Raw genomic sequence first — 17304 nt, 5'->3', positions numbered from 1 at the left:
AAAACATGACCTGACCATCATCTAAGTCCCAAGTATCTCCCTGAGTAAATATCTATCTATCTATCTACACTGCAACGTAAGAAAACACATGCAAAGACAGATCTTCATCAGTTTGAAAACACATGCACTGCAAAAACTTGCACAACACAACAGAAGTGTTTCGAGTCACAGCTAAAGGCTAATGCCAAACCAAGAACACAACAAAATCTGAATCATGTACAGTAATATTGAAGAAACTCAACTTATTTTCCAACGCCACTAACAGGCAGTCAGTTTAACTTTTACATGACCATGAAAACACTTGGATTAAGATCTGTGTCTTTGCATGCTTTGTTTCCTGAGGTTGCAGTGTGTTGAGCTCTCAGGGCCACGGTACATAACACTTTACTATAGTCTTTTGTATCTTTGTGGCTCTTCAGCATTAAACGATGGTAGAAGAAGTAAGAAAAAGAGGTCGATAACTCAATAACTGGACCTTGAACAATCTCTTTGACTTTCTGAGCTCAACAACAGCTTCAGCTCATCATCTCCCTCTGATGTGTTGTGAGCGACTCTCCTCAGGTCAATCCACATTGTTTGAATCTCTGTTCGATTTGCTTTCATGTTTCCTGTCGTGCTGCATCACTGAACTCCTCCTGAGCTCAGGAGACCTTGATGAAGTTGGATCTTCACTCCCCCTCTCTTCTCCCTGTGAGACGTGGAGCCGTTCAGGTCCACATGCAGCACCAAAGCACCAGATCAGTGAGCTGCTTCCACTCTCTCTCACCTTTGGGATGATGTTTTCACGTTGGTATGCGCTGACCTTTTTACACCACACGCCGTGCTGCGTGTTAATCCCAAACATTTCAACCTGAGTTTCATCATCAGGCCATAAAACATTTTCCCAGTAGCGTTAAAGAGTGTCAAGCTACTCTTTGGCAAACTCCAGTGATGTCAGGGCTGGTTTCTTTTCATTTGTTTATCTTTTCTTCTGACGTGAACACCTTAACTGTTTAATGATTTCCCTTAAGTCGACTCGGTAACGGACGTCAACCGGCTCAATGAAACGCAGGACTTCAAAGTGACTTCAGTAAAGGATCTGATGTTGACTCAGAAAAACAAAAACACAGGAAACGAGTAGTTTCAAGTATGTTTGATTTATTTCCAAAAAAATTAGTGTCATCACCAAACATGGTACAAAGATACAGTAATGAAAAAAAGACATCTTTGAATAGTTTCATTTGTTTTCTTCTCTTTTTGAATGAAACTGTAAAGGTTGCACGAACAGAGCACAGATATGACGGGGGTCTCTGGAAACCACAATGTCCTACATGATATATTCATTTTAAAAGCCCTTAAGACACAGAGCCTGTCTGAATTACCTCGACAACAAAAACAAAACCACTCTCCACTTTCAGAACAACGTTTCATCACAAACAGGGAACAGGCCACTCAGGTTTTTTTTGCACCAGTAACGACACATTTAAAAAACAAACAAACAAAAGACTTGTTTGATCACATTAGAACTGCGGTTAGAAAAGTATACTTATGTTCAGTACATACAGTTTATAAAATGAAATGTCACACATGTATTTACAGAAAACAAAAAAAAAAACATGAAGCCACCACACTTACAGTTACACTTTTAATAAAAAATAATAATTTACATTACATGAGACACGTGTGTTAACCAGGAGTCAATAAACATTCAACAAAATAGAGAAAACGTCACTTATTTAAATAGAAAAATGTCAGGTAACTCTTTTGAACTCACTGTGCAAATTCTTTTCATTAAGTCTTGTCGTGAGGAACCGTCGTATGTACATTGTAAAGTAATGCTGTACGCCTCGCTGTCTGCATCTGTTAAAAATCTCTGTTTGATGAGGAGTGCATACTTTAGAGCTAAGTGCAAACAAATTGCTTCTTAATGTTGTGCATTTAAAATCTCTGAGTTTTTTTTGGTGGTTCACACGTTTCTTCTTCTTCAAGCAGCAATAACCTTTCCTCATAGTAAAATATCTGATAGAAAATCTTTTATAGGTTATTTTCTATATTTCCAAAGTCTTAAAATTGAACCCACAGTTTGAATGGCCAGTGATATTGCTTTGATCTATTTACAGCTTAAGAAGGATAACAGTTCCTCGGTAGTGCAGTCCCCTAAGACGTCAGCTTATCTTCACTTCATCCCTGTCGGAGGCACACGACCAGAGAGGAGCTGACAGCAGAGACGAACGCGCTCGACTCCAGAGTGACGACAGCCTGACGAGCTGCTCAGTAACAGGCAGAGAGGTGGACGGACGCGCTCGTCCTCCACCTCCAGGCACTTTGTTCACTGTGGTCCCCCAGATTTCTATTCATTTATTTATTTATGTTTCTTAAAGAACATCTGAGAGCTTGAGTTGAGCGGTGGTCACGTCTCTGCTCTCAGCCGCCTGCTCTCAGCCGCCTCTTTAAGTGTTCACGATACGACCTCAGTGTTCAGGCGTCCGAGATGCAGTTCTGGATCTTGTCCATCCACAGCTGAGCGCTGGGCGCGTCTGACGCACAGAAGTTGTAGACTCGCTTGCTGGTCTTCAGCTGGAAGCGTCAGATAACGAAGGTTAGACAGGAAAGGGCAACAACACAAAGGAATGTCACAAGAACAAGATGCATGTTCATCATTAATCATTTGAGTCTCTATTTCATTCTTTTTATTCCTATTTCTACTTTTTTGGGGGGGGTTATTGGCTTTATTTGATAGGACAGTGTAGAGAGAGAGGGGGGAGAAGATAGATAGATAGATAGATAGATAGATAGATAGATAGATAGATAGATAGATAGATAGATAGATAGATAGATAGATAGATAGATAGATAGATAGATAGATAGATAGATAGATAGATAGATAGCATCTTTCTAGATTTTATTTTATTTTTCTAAGTATATTTTTGGGGCTTTTTGTCTTAATTTGATAGTACAGTTGAGAGAGATCAGAAATGGGGAGGCAGAGAGAGGGGGAATGACACGCAGCAAAGGGCCACCGGATGCGGGATTCCAACCGGGGCCGGCTGCAGTGAGGACTGTAGCCTCTGCATATAGGACCCACTGAGCTATATGGTGCCCCAGATTTTTTTTTTAACTATATTTTGGTTTTTTTTAGGCATTTAATTGACAGGACAGTAGAGAGGGGGGAACGACATGTGGCAAAGGACCACCGGGGGAATCGAACCGGGAATCGAACAGCCTCTGTAAATGGGGCATCTGCTCTACCCAACGCCCCCTCTCTAGAATTCTTTGACGTACAACAACAAGAAGTGAAACTGAACAGACGGCACAGAAACGGAAACGCACACCATCTTCATTAGGGATGAATCATCAAATCTGGAAAAACTGAGTGGGTTTATGTGAAGATTATGTTGATTTGCAAAATGTGATTTTCCACATTTATTTTCTGGCGCTTGATTGTTAAAAAAATCCAGCCCAACCCTGCCCAAGCATATTCTCTCTGAGCCCGTTAACATCCCATTTACTGTATTTATGCGCCTAATCCTGGTTTAACTTTTTTTTTTTCTTGATAAGCTGGTTGTTATTTATTTGTTGTTTGAATGATTGAAATCTGTTAAAGGAATAGTTCACCAAAAAATGAAATTCAGTCAGTATTGACTCACCCTCATGCTGATGAATATTTTTTTATTCCTCAAAGTGCATCTGGAGACCAGGGAGGCCGGTTCGTAGTCCAACGAAATCCTTATATGAGAGTCAATAGCGCCTGACACAAAAAGACCATAAGACTACACAAAAACCTTGTAATCTTCCTCCTTACTGCTCATCTGCTGCATTCCACGTGTCCTGAAGGGATATAGTCCAGAGTTTACTCGAAACTAAACACTCCTGTATTGAATTTGCCAGGGCACGCTCTTAGGTTGACGCGTGTGAACGTCAGAGCGCAATACAGGACTGTTTAGGCTGTAAAAATGTCCTAAATGAAGTTGTTTCGAGTAAACTCTGGAGTATATCCCTTCAGGACACTTGAATTGCAGTGGACGAGCAGTATGGAGGAATATTACAAGGTTTTTGTGTAGTTTTATGGACGTTCTTGTGTCGGGACTCTCATATAAAGTTTTCGTTAGACTACGAACCCCCATCCCAGGTCTCCAGATGCACTTTGAGGAATAAAAAACTACTCCGGAGTATTGTGAACTATTCCTTTAAGATGAATATTTATGAGCAACACAGAGGAAAGAGGGAAAAAATAATCAATTACTGTAGTCTGAAACAATAGTATTCTTGGCTTGTCCCTAATCTTTATGTGTCGGGTCTGTTTGTGCTGCTGCAGCCACAGTTTCTTTGTGCTGATATTCAGAGATCAGATCATTAAATCCTGCGTCAAGTATCACGTATCAGATGAAAACAGGTGACGTTTTGTGTTCCCGTGTACTCACGTCAAAGAAAGCCTTCTCACTGATGTGTTTGGGCGCTCCTATAGTCGGCGCAGCGATCACCACGGACTCCACCTCTGCCAGGTCGATGTGTCCCCTGCAGTTGGTGTCCTCCCCCGTGTCGTAGTACCTCAGCTGTGGAGAGACATGAGTCACGTGAAGCTGCAGCGCGTCACTCAGAGCTTAGTGTTTCTAAAGAGCAGCTCAAGTTTTTCTCACCTGGTGTTTTGTAATGTCTAACACAAACCAGCGAGGTTTCCAGCCTTTCAGCAGCGCTCCACGTTTATACAGGATCCCCTCGTAAGACCTGAACAATAACACACACAGTGAGATCCAAGGCGGCGCGTTCAGACTGGATGTAATGTCTCTGAGCCTTCTGGAGAACAGATGATGCTGTTGAACCGCAGCGAGTGTGAACATTATTCCTAATATTAATATCACTAATCTTTTGTTGTTTGTTGATGTGGAGCCATTCCAAGCGTTTGTTGCACACGAGGCAGAAAGACGGGAGTGAACAACACAAACACAGAGTGGCATGTTTCTCCATATGTTCAGCTGCAGCAATGTTTTTGTACATTGTGTTCTCGTTGTGTAAAGAGGCCAAAAACGGGTGTTTGAGAGAGTAAAGATCAGTGAGTCTCTGCTCTCGCATTTGAACCTGGTCAAAGTTTTCACTCATGTCCAACTTATGTGTCTGTCTCAGTGATTTAGCTGCCTTGTAAAATAGTAAACATCTGGTAATATAGGAGGTTATTTGATCCATCAGTGGCTTTATCACACAGATGTGATGAGGAGAGACAATGATGGAGCTGCAAGTGTGTTTCTGATTCTCCTACATCATCTGTTCGGACGTTATTTGGAATGAAAAATGTGATTAGCACATGCAGCAAAGTAAAAAAATAATTTACATGAAGTAGATTTTAATCACCGTTTGTCCAACTGAGTGGAAAACATCCAGATATCTGAGCCAAGAGACTGTACTTTAACCTCCCAGTAATTGTAAAATTACACACCCAGAGTTTAACAGAGTACAGACAATCCTCACAAACATGACACACAGCATACCACGGCGCTGACTCATCTTCCAAAACCGGACCGGCCTGTCAGCAGCAGTTTGTAAGTGAATAAAATGTGGACTTCGTATTTGTTTCACTCAGGAAGTTCACGACCCACCTGTTCTCCTCGCTCTTGGGGGTGAACTGGTTGTAGAGAGTCGCGGCGCGGCGGTTGATGCCGTTGGCCGTGGCCGTGCTGCGATCCTCGCCCATCGCGCTGTCTGGCAGGTGCAGCATGGAGCGGCGCTGGAAGGCCTGCAGGCCGGACGTGGGAATGAGGCCTGAGATGGACAGTGACTGTTTATGGAGCTGCGGAAAAACAAGGAAAGAAAAACACGGACAAGAAGTGTTTTTTTTTAAGAATCACACAGCTTAAGAGATTTGAGTCTATTCCTGGTGTGTTTTTTTTTCTAATGTAACATCATCTCTGTTCTTCTAATACGCACATTTCCTTCTTGCTTGAGGTCTTCCTGGATACTGATCCTGACTCTCTCCAGAGTCGTCTGCCATTTCTCAGGTGCCTGGTTCAGTTCTCCCTCCAGCTTCTCGATGTCCTGCAGCGACAGCAACGAGCAAGAGAAGCTGTCAGTTTTGATACACGATACAGGAACAGAACCGGATGAAACTCAAGACCGAAGCTTTGGTTTGCATGCTCTTACGGCGAGGAGCTTGGTGATGGCGTCGGGCTGGGCGCGGCTCACGCTGCTGTAGCACGGCCAGACGATCCTCCTCTTGCTGTTGGAGACGGTGTCGGCCTCCTCCGGGCTCTCCAACCGCACGGCCATCGTGTGCCAGTCGTAACACGGCCCCGTGGACAGAGTCTCATCTGTGAAGAAGTCCCACTTCCTCAGGCTGGGGATGCTCGTCAGAGGCTTCAGGATCGTCTGCAACAGAAAGGTTTTTAAATGAGCGTTAGACGTCGTCCAAAAACAAGAGCGGTATCGGTGACAGAGAACGACTATCTGTCAGAAAATGACAAGAACACAGAGGCGCTCAAAATGATTACAGAACAAAATAACTGCGGACATATGATAAGAGATTCAATGACTCAACTTTATCTCCTAAGTTTGACACAGTATTTTCGCAACTCTAGTTTGGGCAAAGATTTGCATTCTTTATTTAACAATAAATAAATTGAAACAACAGGAATCTGCAGAAGAGGCAGAGGGGAAAAAAAGAAGTCCAAGTTCTTCTGTCTCAAGTCAAAGGAGATAAAAAGCCCACAGTGCAAAGGCTCCAGTACAAAAAGTACCTACACATCTGCTCAAACTATTTAATCATCACAAATGTTTGTTTTTTTTCCACTTATCTTTTCTTTTCACTTTGCTTTGGATTTATTATGAATACAGCGACTCTTGTCCTTTTAAGTCTGCCAATTTTATCAGCAGCAGCTTAGTCATTACAGCAGCAGTGGAGGAACTCTCTGGACTAGAAGTACTACTGACTAAATATAGGTCAAAGTACAGCTTTCAACATGTAACTTGAGTAAAAATAGTTACATTCAGTGATAAACTAATTACAAATATGTATGTGGAAGTTACTGTTTCAGTCCACACAGACCATTATCTCATTGTGTCATTATCAACTGTAGACGGGCGTTCAGCAGCTACCTGGGCCAAGACCTTTTCATTCAAACTCTAAAACTGGTTTTATGAGTGTTTGATGCTCTGCGCCAACTTGTCCCATCTACCTGTGAAGGTAACATCGTCTCTGCTCGGTGTGTCAGCTGCCGTCAGAAACACTCACCTCGCTCTCCGAGGGGCTGTACAGGTAGTTGAAGAAGATGGGACTCCTGCGGTGCATCCTGTTGATGAACTCCCAGATGGAGATGCCTCTCCGAGCCTGTTTGTCACCTTTATCCTCAAACAACAAGCCTGCGGCAAACACAGAGGAGAAGCTGTTGAGCGAGTTCATCTCTGATTCTTTTAGCTGATGCAACACTTCAGTCACAAATAGTTGTAATTAAACTGTTGTTTTTGTGTGTCATCATTCTGTTGGAAATAAGATAAACGTTTGGCTTGCTCTGGGTTTTGATCACTAGAGAACTCATTCTGACTCATTTCACAGAACATCAACACAGACACCTCACCTCCAATTTCCACACATCCTTTCATAAAGCTAAAAGACTCTGACGCAGCGCTGTGGTTTATATGAAAATGACACACAGCCTGTCGTCGTGCAGCATTTCCACAGTATGAGAAGAGACAATATTAAAAACCTAATAAAAAAAAATCCCCCCATGATTTAACTTGCAAAGGACACTGACCATGTTCCAAGCGCTCATAGTCTGAGTCCAACAGGAAGTTCTTGAAGCGGTTAGAGATGTGATGATAGGCCAGGAACTTCAGATAATACTGATTAAACTCAAACTCCAGAGGATGCTGCTCCAAAATCTGCAAAGACGTGAAAAGACAGATAGAGATAAAGACAGAGAGAAAGGGTCAGTGTGTGTGTGTGTGTGTGTGTGTGACAGCTGGAACATGTCCTTGTTTTGTGGCTTCATATCCCTCCACCGCAGAGTTGACCAATTAGAAACAGGAAAGAGCCTCTCCTGTGCTCGTCGGGGCAAAGGTGGTGATATCATCACCGCCAGACACAATCCAGACTGAGCCAGGATGACTACGGCCCCATTGTTCCCATCCAGTGGTGTGAGGTGGCCAATGAGAAAGAAGAAGTGTTGAATATTTGAGGCCACCTGGGCCTATTGGAAAAAACAACAGCTGTTTTGGAGATGAGGCACTTCTATTTTCAGCTTTTGTCCGAATCCTCTCTCCCCCGTTTATAGCTCTCCAGACCCCAGGACCCCCGCCAAACCGTGGTAGCTGCCAAGCTAACAGTTTAAAAAAGACAAATGCAGAAACTATGTGTTGATGTAAGTGTATGGGAGTGGGTCTTTACAACCCCAGGAGACACAAAAAAACCCTACAACATCCTCTAAAGTTAGCATTTCAGAGCGGACACAGTTTTTCTGGAACTCAGCTGTATGAGCTTCATTCTTAACCCCCCACCCCCCAGCGAAATCCTGAAGCACACCCAAGCCTTCCTAGAGACTCTCAATCCCCAGAACTGCAATTTTCCACATGCAGCTCTAAACACGCACTGAATTGCGAAGGGATGCTGAAACACATGAGTGCAGACAGCTCAACGCTGATCACTGGGTTCACGGACCATCTGGGCAGCAGCTTCTCTGCACACTCTGCTGCAACACACTGTTGAAATTACATATCCAGCATTAGAAAGTGCAAAACTAAACCAAATGTATGGATAATGACAGCTGAATTTCTCGCCTTCTTCGCCCTCTCGCCTGTGTGTATTTCAGGAATGTGATGAGCTCAGGAAGTCAGTATGAATGATGTTCAGTCGTGGAGGGAAAGCAGAGAGGAGTCGTGTTGCAGGGGGCAGCGAGGGCCGGTGGGGGGTAAACCTCACCTGGTGCACACAGTCCAGGAACTGCAGGAAGATGGGAGTGAAGCCGCTGCCCTGGCTGCTGGGACTCAGGTTGCTCCGCTGGCTGAATTTGTGGCCGAACGACAGCCACTCCTTCTCCAGCAGCACCTGAAATCCCTCCAGAGTCCGGTAGAAAGGATCGCTCAGCAGCTGCACCAAAGACACCACCTGCAGACGGAGGGAGAGAGAGAGGAGAAGCCAAAAGACAGAAAATGAGGATGAGATTTCTCACAGTTTCACAGGAATCCAGATCAAACACAAGACAAGGAAACAAGGACAAATATTATTTTATTCTGTTCGTTTCTCCTGGTTTGTGGTGTGTGTTTTCTGAAGAACTGTGGCAAAACAAGAAAATCCCAGTGTACAGTGTACACTATTAAAATATCATCAATATCGTTCAGGAAATATATTTCAGTGTGTTGTGTCAAATATTGATTTAGACAAAAATGGAAAAACATGGACAAAACAACAAACTATTTTAATATGGGATAACTGGAATGTATTTATTAATGCCTATGTGGCTCATGACAACTTATTTTGTTATCTAATGTTTTATGCACGACTGTCATGTTGCCAGATCTGAAAAAGCCAATAAAAATTTCACTATTAGCTAGAATTACTGCCTCACAGTTGAATGACTCCACCGGCCAGCCAAGCTGCAGGAAACATGGCCACCGCTCCTCGTCCAGAGTTACAGAATTGAACGGCGGCCAGAAGTGTTTTTGCAGAACGTAATGATGTCACAATGTAGTTGACCTTTGACCATTTACTTATATTTGGTTTATGTTCCAAGTTTTTATATTATGTATTAGTCAACTTTTGTTTTCAGTGCTTTCCCAGCAGGATGTGATATTAAATCCTGGTGACATAACCAATAAAAAGGTGATCTGGGCCAGAAGTGACAGTGTTTGTAAAGTATTCAAACCCATCAACACCTCGCTGTCTCTGATTGGACACGATAACGATTTCCACCGGAGTAGGACAAGAGGAAAGTGGAGGCTGGCTGGGTGAAGGATATTTTCTGCCTTCTAACAACACAATGTTTAACTGATCATCTGTTATCAATAACATTTATATAACATTGTAACAAAGTCTTCAGGCACACTTGAGCTCATTCCACAGAGCACCAAGTCGGAGAACCACTTGTCTACACACATACAATATGCTTGGCCCGCTCCCCCGCCCGTGTCTCCTCCGACACGACTAATGAGCCCTGACGCGTGTGGAATGAGCGGGAAAAACAGTCCACGGTTTCGACCCCGTGGGGTTTACAAGAACATCCAGTGTCCATCTGAGTGGTGGAGAAAGCACCATGTGCCCCCGCGACGGAAATAAACCCCCGTAAGATTACTGACTGAGGAGAAGATTTACAAAAAAAAAAAGAACGAAAAAAAGCATGAGAGAGCAGAGTGGCTGTGAGAGAGAGAGACATAGGGTCAGAGGATAAGAAGGAGAAACATTAAACAGGGTTTGAAAAGAAAGCAAGACAGTTCTGCATCCTGTCTGCTGGGTGTCTATGGTCCGTGGACAGAGGCGGGAGAGCCAGAGCATATGGAGCCCATTTGCCTGTGTGGGTCGATCAGGACGTGGCGTGATGGAGTCGGTGGCCCGTGGAGAGAGATGCTCCGGGCCGAACACGTGCCTGGCATAAGGGATCCACAAAGTGCGCTTTTAAACAGCAGCCCAGGGCCCTACCAACCCCCGTAAACACATTTGAAGGACAGGGCGCTTGCAACACAAACATGTGCACTTTAACAGGTCAACATGGAAAATATGAGCTCAGAGAGAAAACATGCGATGAAATACTGAGTGCATCAGCAAACAGATACTGAAAATTGATCAGGATTGAAGCAGACTTTCTGTTTACATGCCACAAAATCAGAACCATGAACTTTTCGTGATTGAAATCAGCAGAAATCAGTGACATATGGCTTCAAGACTTCAGACCTTTTCATTATCTATCTCTGCATAATCGTGTCAACAGTGACAAGCGATTGGGAGGCGAGAGGAGAGCGAGGAGAAGCGTGGCAGAGCGTGCCAGATTTATGATTCACACATGGCCCATTCAGAAGTGCAGTCTGAATAAAAGCCACGAGGGCCTGTGGAGAATCTCTAATAAACTTTATCGTCAACATTGATCAATCTCATTTAAACTATTCTAAGCAACTTGTTTCTGATTTTAATCTCAATGTAGACATTAGAGGAATGGAGGGCAAAAACACAGCTCTCTTAACAAAGACCAAACAGTTTGGCTATGAGTATAAGTATTGTTCACTGGTGGTACTCTCTTGGAAGCAGTTGTGTGACTGCATCTGGATCCTTTTTTATATCTTTTTTGTTTTTATATATTAATTAACTTGTTTGTTTCTTGTTGTCTTGGCCTTTTGTTTATTGCATTTATTTGTTGGCCTGCTTGTTATTCTATTCTGGTGAATGGTTAAAAACTGTCATGCGATAAACAAGTGTTTTATTAAGAGTTGGCTATTTCTGACAGTATTTCATTTTTAACAAGTGAATCTAGTTTATCAGATTACCATAAACAAATACTTGCACTTCAGGTCAGATCCATCACAGCATCTTGTTGCTGCTTCCCTCTGAAGATGATACTTGTGTGTGTGTGTGTGTGTGTGTGTGTGTGTGTTGTAATACATGTATTTGTCTCTTTTGAGCCATGCATTCTCTACAGTGTTTTTTATCAGCTGCTATGAACAAAGACGCGGTGTGAAATGTAACAAGAACCCCATCTGGACTTCAACCTCCATCTGCACCAGGGAAGTTGTAGTTACAGTTACCAACCCGCCCTTCTTCTTATTCCTCCATTTACAGGCTTTTAAGTGCAGGGTAGACACGTAATGAATGATTTATCTACACTCGTCTCCATCACCATTTACAGCGCCGCATTTTTTCATTTTCTTATGCCAGCATTTCAATGTCTGTATCTTGTAATATATCATCATCTTATATTATTCTGTAATTTTAACACAGAATTAAAGTTGGAAGACAAATCTTCAATCCTCTCTCTGTTTTTCCTAAATATTGGGCACCTTACTTGTGTGTTATTATTTCACAACGATGTTTGTGCATTTTCTCACTTGTGTAGTAATGTCCCAGCCGTCCTCCAAGCTGAGGAGAACAGATGAGCCGCTGTCCAGAAGCTCCACCAGAAACAATGCCAGCTGCAGGATCTTGTGAATCTGTGGGAGACCAAAACATGTGCATGTGAAACATACACACACACACACACACACACACACAGGCACGCACAGCACACACAGATTAATCCTGTTTGAGCATACAGTATCACGTTTGTTACCGCTTTGTTGCCTATGAAGCGTTTCCCACAGATAATACTTTATACGACAGTGTATAACATGTTCAATGTAAGGACAAAGGCTGCAGAGGGTCGATCAGATAACCAGCATGATAAGAGCTCTGCTGCTATCCCATCGTTGTGAATCCGTTTCCCTTGGGAAACTGGCTTCAGAGTGGATTTATCCATTATGTGAATCTGATACACAGGATGAGCAGGAAGAGTGGACTGCTGGGTCGTTCTCACACACTAAAAAAATCTGACTGAGTCATTTCGAAAGTGAAAAACAGCGTTGTTTGTGAGTTGTGTCACCTGCAGAGTCCACTCAGAGTCTTCCAAGGCTTTAAGAAAGGAGTCCTCCGAGTCGGACGGCGTGGCGCTGGGAGCACAAGCCCTCAGCAGCTTCTTGAGAGCAGCTTTCACCTGCCGCGTGTCCGCAAACTCCACTGGCACCAGTTCACAGTTGAGAGAGGAGTCCACTCTGAGGCCCTGTCAGCACAGAGAGACAGCAGTGAGTCACTCAGAAGAAATCCTTTTTTTTTTTTTTTTAATTCACTAATACAACTAGAATTACCACCCCCGTCTCCACGAACAAGCCAACTTACAGGAAGTACAGTCATCAATGTGGTGTTTTTTGCAGAACATTCATTAATTTTCTATACCGCTTATCCTGCACTAGGGTCACGGCCTATCTCAGCTATGTCACAAAGAAAAATGAACTTTGACTATTCAGATTTAAAATGTTCGCACCTCATCACTTGTGAGGTCCCAGTGACCTTTGACCACTAAATTCTTATCAGCTCATCCTTGAGTCCAAGTGAACGTTTGAAGAAGAAATTCCCACGAGGTGTAACTGAGATATTATCACGTCCAAGTCGCATTTAAGTTTAAATTTTTGACCAACGGGTTGAGAGACGATTCACTTGTCTAAGTTAACTGTGGATACTGTGCAAAGTCCATCTGACCTGTAATAGCCGACTCAGTGGCACTGATGAAAATGTTATTAGCAAAATATATAAAATATCTTATTGAGTTACTGTACCACACGTTTATTTACATATAACTTTTAACACAATATCTATCATCAGACATGGAACTGCGTGCATGTATTATCTGGAATAAATTACAACTCTCTCGTAGAGCAGCTATATTAAATATACAATATGAATGAATAATGGTTTCTGTAAAGCGCTTTGGGTATCATGAAAAGCGCTATATAAATGTAAATCATTTTCATTATTATTATTATTACAATCCTCACTCCACACAGGTTAATAATGGAAATTTCTTCATTTCTTTAACAACTAAATTATTCCTCAATAGACATGCCACATAAAATACATCAGTATTGTTTTGCTGTGCTTGGTGTGACTGCAGATTCTGAACTTAACCTTCACACATTGTGATTTCAAAATCTGTTGCTATCCGATACATCAGTCCTGCCATCAATTACGTTTGGTTTATTATGCTTCGTTTTTGTTGACATTATCTCTGTAAGCTCGCGTATGTGTTTCTTCCTGCAGTCGTAGTTAAAGGTCTTGTTGTACTTGGCTGCGCTATACTGAGGTGTTTGGTTGTTTTTGAATCATCATCCCCCTAAAAATGGACTTTATGGCAGAGCAGTTGAAACAACACAAGCGTCAAATTAAAAAACTGACACATTTCATGACAAAATGTCTTCTCGGCCTCCAGACGGCGGCTTTATTTCATTCTCTCACCCTTAAATGTGACTTTTCTCCAAAGATGTAAAGGGCAGCTTGCTGTTTGAGGAGCTGAGCCTGCAGACTGCTGCTGCCTGCAGGGGGCGCCAGATCCTTCCCTGCTAGTTTGGCGCCCACGTCTGCTGCCAACGGGTGCTGGCTGAGTCTGCTGCTGGAGCGCAGGCTGGCCCACATGCCTGCGAAACACATAGATACAAACAAGAGTCACACACACACGCACACGCAGGAGCCGGCCTGTTCAAATGCCACTGATGTACACATGCTTGTCAAACAAACTAAGACTGAATGATGAACAACACATGACATGCGGACTACGTTTACATGCACAGCGGTACAACAGGGATTATGTAAACACCTTCATTCTTTCAGTCCACCAACAAAGCAGTCCCCTCTGTGAATCGGGTGTGTGTTGAGATATTAGAAGCAGAAGTTGTTGGAATTTTTCAGCAAGTCAACAAGTCTAGAAGCAATTTCTCCGAAAACCAGCATGCAACACCGTCCAAACAGCATGAATCACTGTCAGGAAGGACATGATTTTTCACAATCGTTGCTTTTGACCCCTTTTGCGTTTTTTTTTTTTTAATTGCACTAATGTCAGCTTCGACAAACAGGGCAGTTATACAAGAGCCTCGAACCAAACTGACTCAAATACAATCCAGAGCTATTCCTGGGAAGTCCTGAAATTGGATCCGTTTCAAAGGCTGTCGGTAATGCTTTTCACAAGTATGTTCAACAATCTAAGTGTTTACACCTGACGCCACACCTGATGGCAAGATTAACCTGACTGCTGTCATCGTTAATCACCACACGCTCATGTCAAATGAATCCTTTTGAGTCACTCTTTGGAGAATTATCCTCCAGCTGTTTTCATTATGCTAAAGATCACGTCGTCCAGTGGAGCCACACTGTGTGTGAATCATGACTTGTCTGCCATGACAAACAGTTTTGTTTCCTCTTCAGTCTGAACCTGGCTCTTAACTGACCACAGTTCGCCCCGCTTTGCCAACACATTAACAATGGAAAAAGCCACATTAGAGCAGCCGCTTCGGTTTGTGAAAAACCACAGCTCCCAGAAGAGCACCCGCAAAGTCAGCGATGATTAGTAGAAGGTCTTTGTAAGGGGGTTTGCAGCGCGGCGCTGTGTAGTCGTGACTTGGTTAGTGAGCGTTTGTGTATGTTAGCAGGAGGAAAAAAGGATGAGTCGTGGAGTTTACTGTATGTTAGAGCGGGAGGGGACACTTGTAAGAGGACTGGTTGGGGAGAGAGACAGTTTGACTATACCTTGATGTTGGATTCTCTCCTTACTGGCAGGTTTTTGGTTTGAGTGAGTGAAAAGTTTATCTCTGTACTGAAGCACTGGCGGGTGGTTTTGTACAGGGGGAGTAGAGAGAGGATGAGGGCAGGGAGAAGGGCACGAAAAAATAAAATCATGTCAACATCATAGGGACATCACCACCTACAAGCCACTTCAGACCACAGGAAAAAAAAAAGTCATGCAAATGAAGAGTTACACAGGTTGAATTACATCATGATCAAGAGGATGATTGTCACAGCATGCATGAATGTGTTTGTCCGTGACTGTGAGCGATGACATGAAGACAAAGAGTCTGACTGCACCTCCCTGCACCAGGCTGGAGTCACTGTGCTTTATCATTTGTTCTCTTGTAAAGTGGAGACGTGTGAACAGAGGCCGACTGTGTTGCTAATGTTTCAGAAAATGAGGGGAAGTTTGACTTTGTACATTTTACCTGAATGTCCATGACTTCTCTTTTGTTTTGATTTTTGCAAAGAGAAATCTTAACATTATAACTCTATTCATTCTGTTTCTTTCATTTGTTGTGTCTCTGATACCTGTGTTTTTTTGTTTATATTAATGGTTTCAGTTTTCTTTTGTCTCATAAGTTATATGTATTATATAAAAGGCATAGACAGCCTAGTCTTTGCACAGTGACAACATTAGAAATGCCTTTGTACAGCCCACTATACAAAGACAAAAAGTAGAGAAAGCATGGAAATACTGCAAATGGGATTTACACAAGCTGTAAGCAGGGCTGAGGTGGAAATCAAACATGAATTAAACTCAACATAAACCTCAAAGACAGAAAGCATAACTCTAACTTACCTATCTAGAGAACTAAACTATATTACTTTAATTAACTGCAATCATAGGCCCACACAATATCTATTATATTTTTTTTTCCCCCATGCATCCTGCTCATTTCTTTCTTCTTTAGACATTTAACTAATTTAAACTGCATCCCCTCTAAACATGTGAGTGGAGAGAGCTCTGGTCTGTTTTTGAATACCATCAATCAGCTCAGCTATCGCTATTGTTTACAGCAGGGATCAGCTGACTGCGCTGGGACCAGCCAGCATGGCGACCAGAACGCCAGACGCCCCCTCGGGAATCAGCAGGAGAGGATGTGACAAGGGGAGAGAACTGGGTCCAGTCAACAGAGACAGAGGGATGGAGAAGAGAATCTCTCTCTCCTCTATCGTGATGGGCAACGTGAAATCATTGGACAATAAGATGGATAAGCTAGTGGCCCTAATGAGGAATTGGAGAAAGTTGCAGTTATGTGTTTCACAGATGGAGTTGCTGCTGACACTGGAAACAATATGTCCTAGCTGTGGCAATTGCAAATAAGTCTCCAATCATGCCACTTTCCAGGTAAATCTGCTTCAAATTTTAAAAACCTTGGATTCAAAGAGGCCAAGAATGCTTCAGTGATAATCCTAAATCCAGCGGTGATTACTGGATATTGTATCAGTTTGCGATGATGAAAATTTAGAGTGAAAAACCTCATGTTACAAAGAATTTTGATAGTGTTGAAAAGAGTCACTGAGTGCAAAATATTTTCACCTTTGACCCCGTATCTGATCCAGTGACTGGTTTCCTCAAAAATGTCACATTCCAGTTTACAGTCATAGTGATGTGTCATCCCAACGGTTCATTAGGTTTATTATCTGTCTAGAAGGTTACATGTAATACTCGTCTGCTTGTCACCTTACCATGCTGTCACAGCATATTCAACAGGAGGAAAAATAAAGGGAATATGTGACCACTTGTACATATAGTTTTTTTCTCTATTTAAATATTTTTTGTATATAACACTACATATTTTTGTTTTACTTATATTTGTAGATAGTAAATGTCTTTATAATTTATTCCTTACTTCCTTTACTTGTCCTGTACTTCTGTGCTACTGTTGCAAATGGGATCAATAAAATGTCTTATGTCAAAGGAGGATCAACAAACAGCCTGTGATTGAATGTGTACACTTCCCTTGTAACCTTTCTCTAAAGTGTTACTACTAAGATACGCACAAGTATAGTCTACAGATGACGGTGCGGGTATTTAATCTTTTACCAGG

At 42.6% G+C, this 17304-nt stretch overlaps 1 protein-coding gene across 4 annotated transcripts in view; it reads right to left on the bottom strand.

Moving 5' to 3' along the window:
• Positions 1-1162: 1162 nt before the first annotated feature.
• The window catches only part of sbf2 (SET binding factor 2), a 101785-nt gene continuing 85643 nt past the window's right edge, over positions 1163-17304 (bottom strand). For 3 of the 4 annotated variants that reach the window (XM_084001612.1, XM_084001610.1, XM_084001613.1), the window contains 13 exons: positions 15212-15286; positions 13928-14106; positions 12522-12698; positions 11992-12093; positions 8882-9067; positions 7719-7845; positions 7199-7326; positions 6112-6336; positions 5899-6006; positions 5571-5761; positions 4617-4704; positions 4401-4532; positions 1163-2556 (listed from right to left, as the gene is read on the bottom strand). In XM_084001612.1, the coding sequence (XP_083857738.1) occupies positions 2458-2556; positions 4401-4532; positions 4617-4704; positions 5571-5761; positions 5899-6006; positions 6112-6336; positions 7199-7326; positions 7719-7845; positions 8882-9067; positions 11992-12093; positions 12522-12698; positions 13928-14106; positions 15212-15286 (1817 nt within the window). In that variant the 3' untranslated portion in view covers positions 1163-2457. The remainder of the gene's footprint in view (positions 2557-4400; positions 4533-4616; positions 4705-5570; positions 5762-5898; positions 6007-6111; positions 6337-7198; positions 7327-7718; positions 7846-8881; positions 9068-11991; positions 12094-12521; positions 12699-13927; positions 14107-15211; positions 15287-17304) is intronic. The other variant, XM_084001611.1, reaches the window with a different exon arrangement.

The sequence above is a fragment of the Trachurus trachurus genome, assembly GCF_905171665.1.
Source record: "Trachurus trachurus genome assembly, chromosome: 3".
Lineage (NCBI taxonomy): Eukaryota > Metazoa > Chordata > Actinopteri > Carangiformes > Carangidae > Trachurus > Trachurus trachurus.
This window is presented reverse-complemented; position numbering and strand designations above follow the sequence as displayed.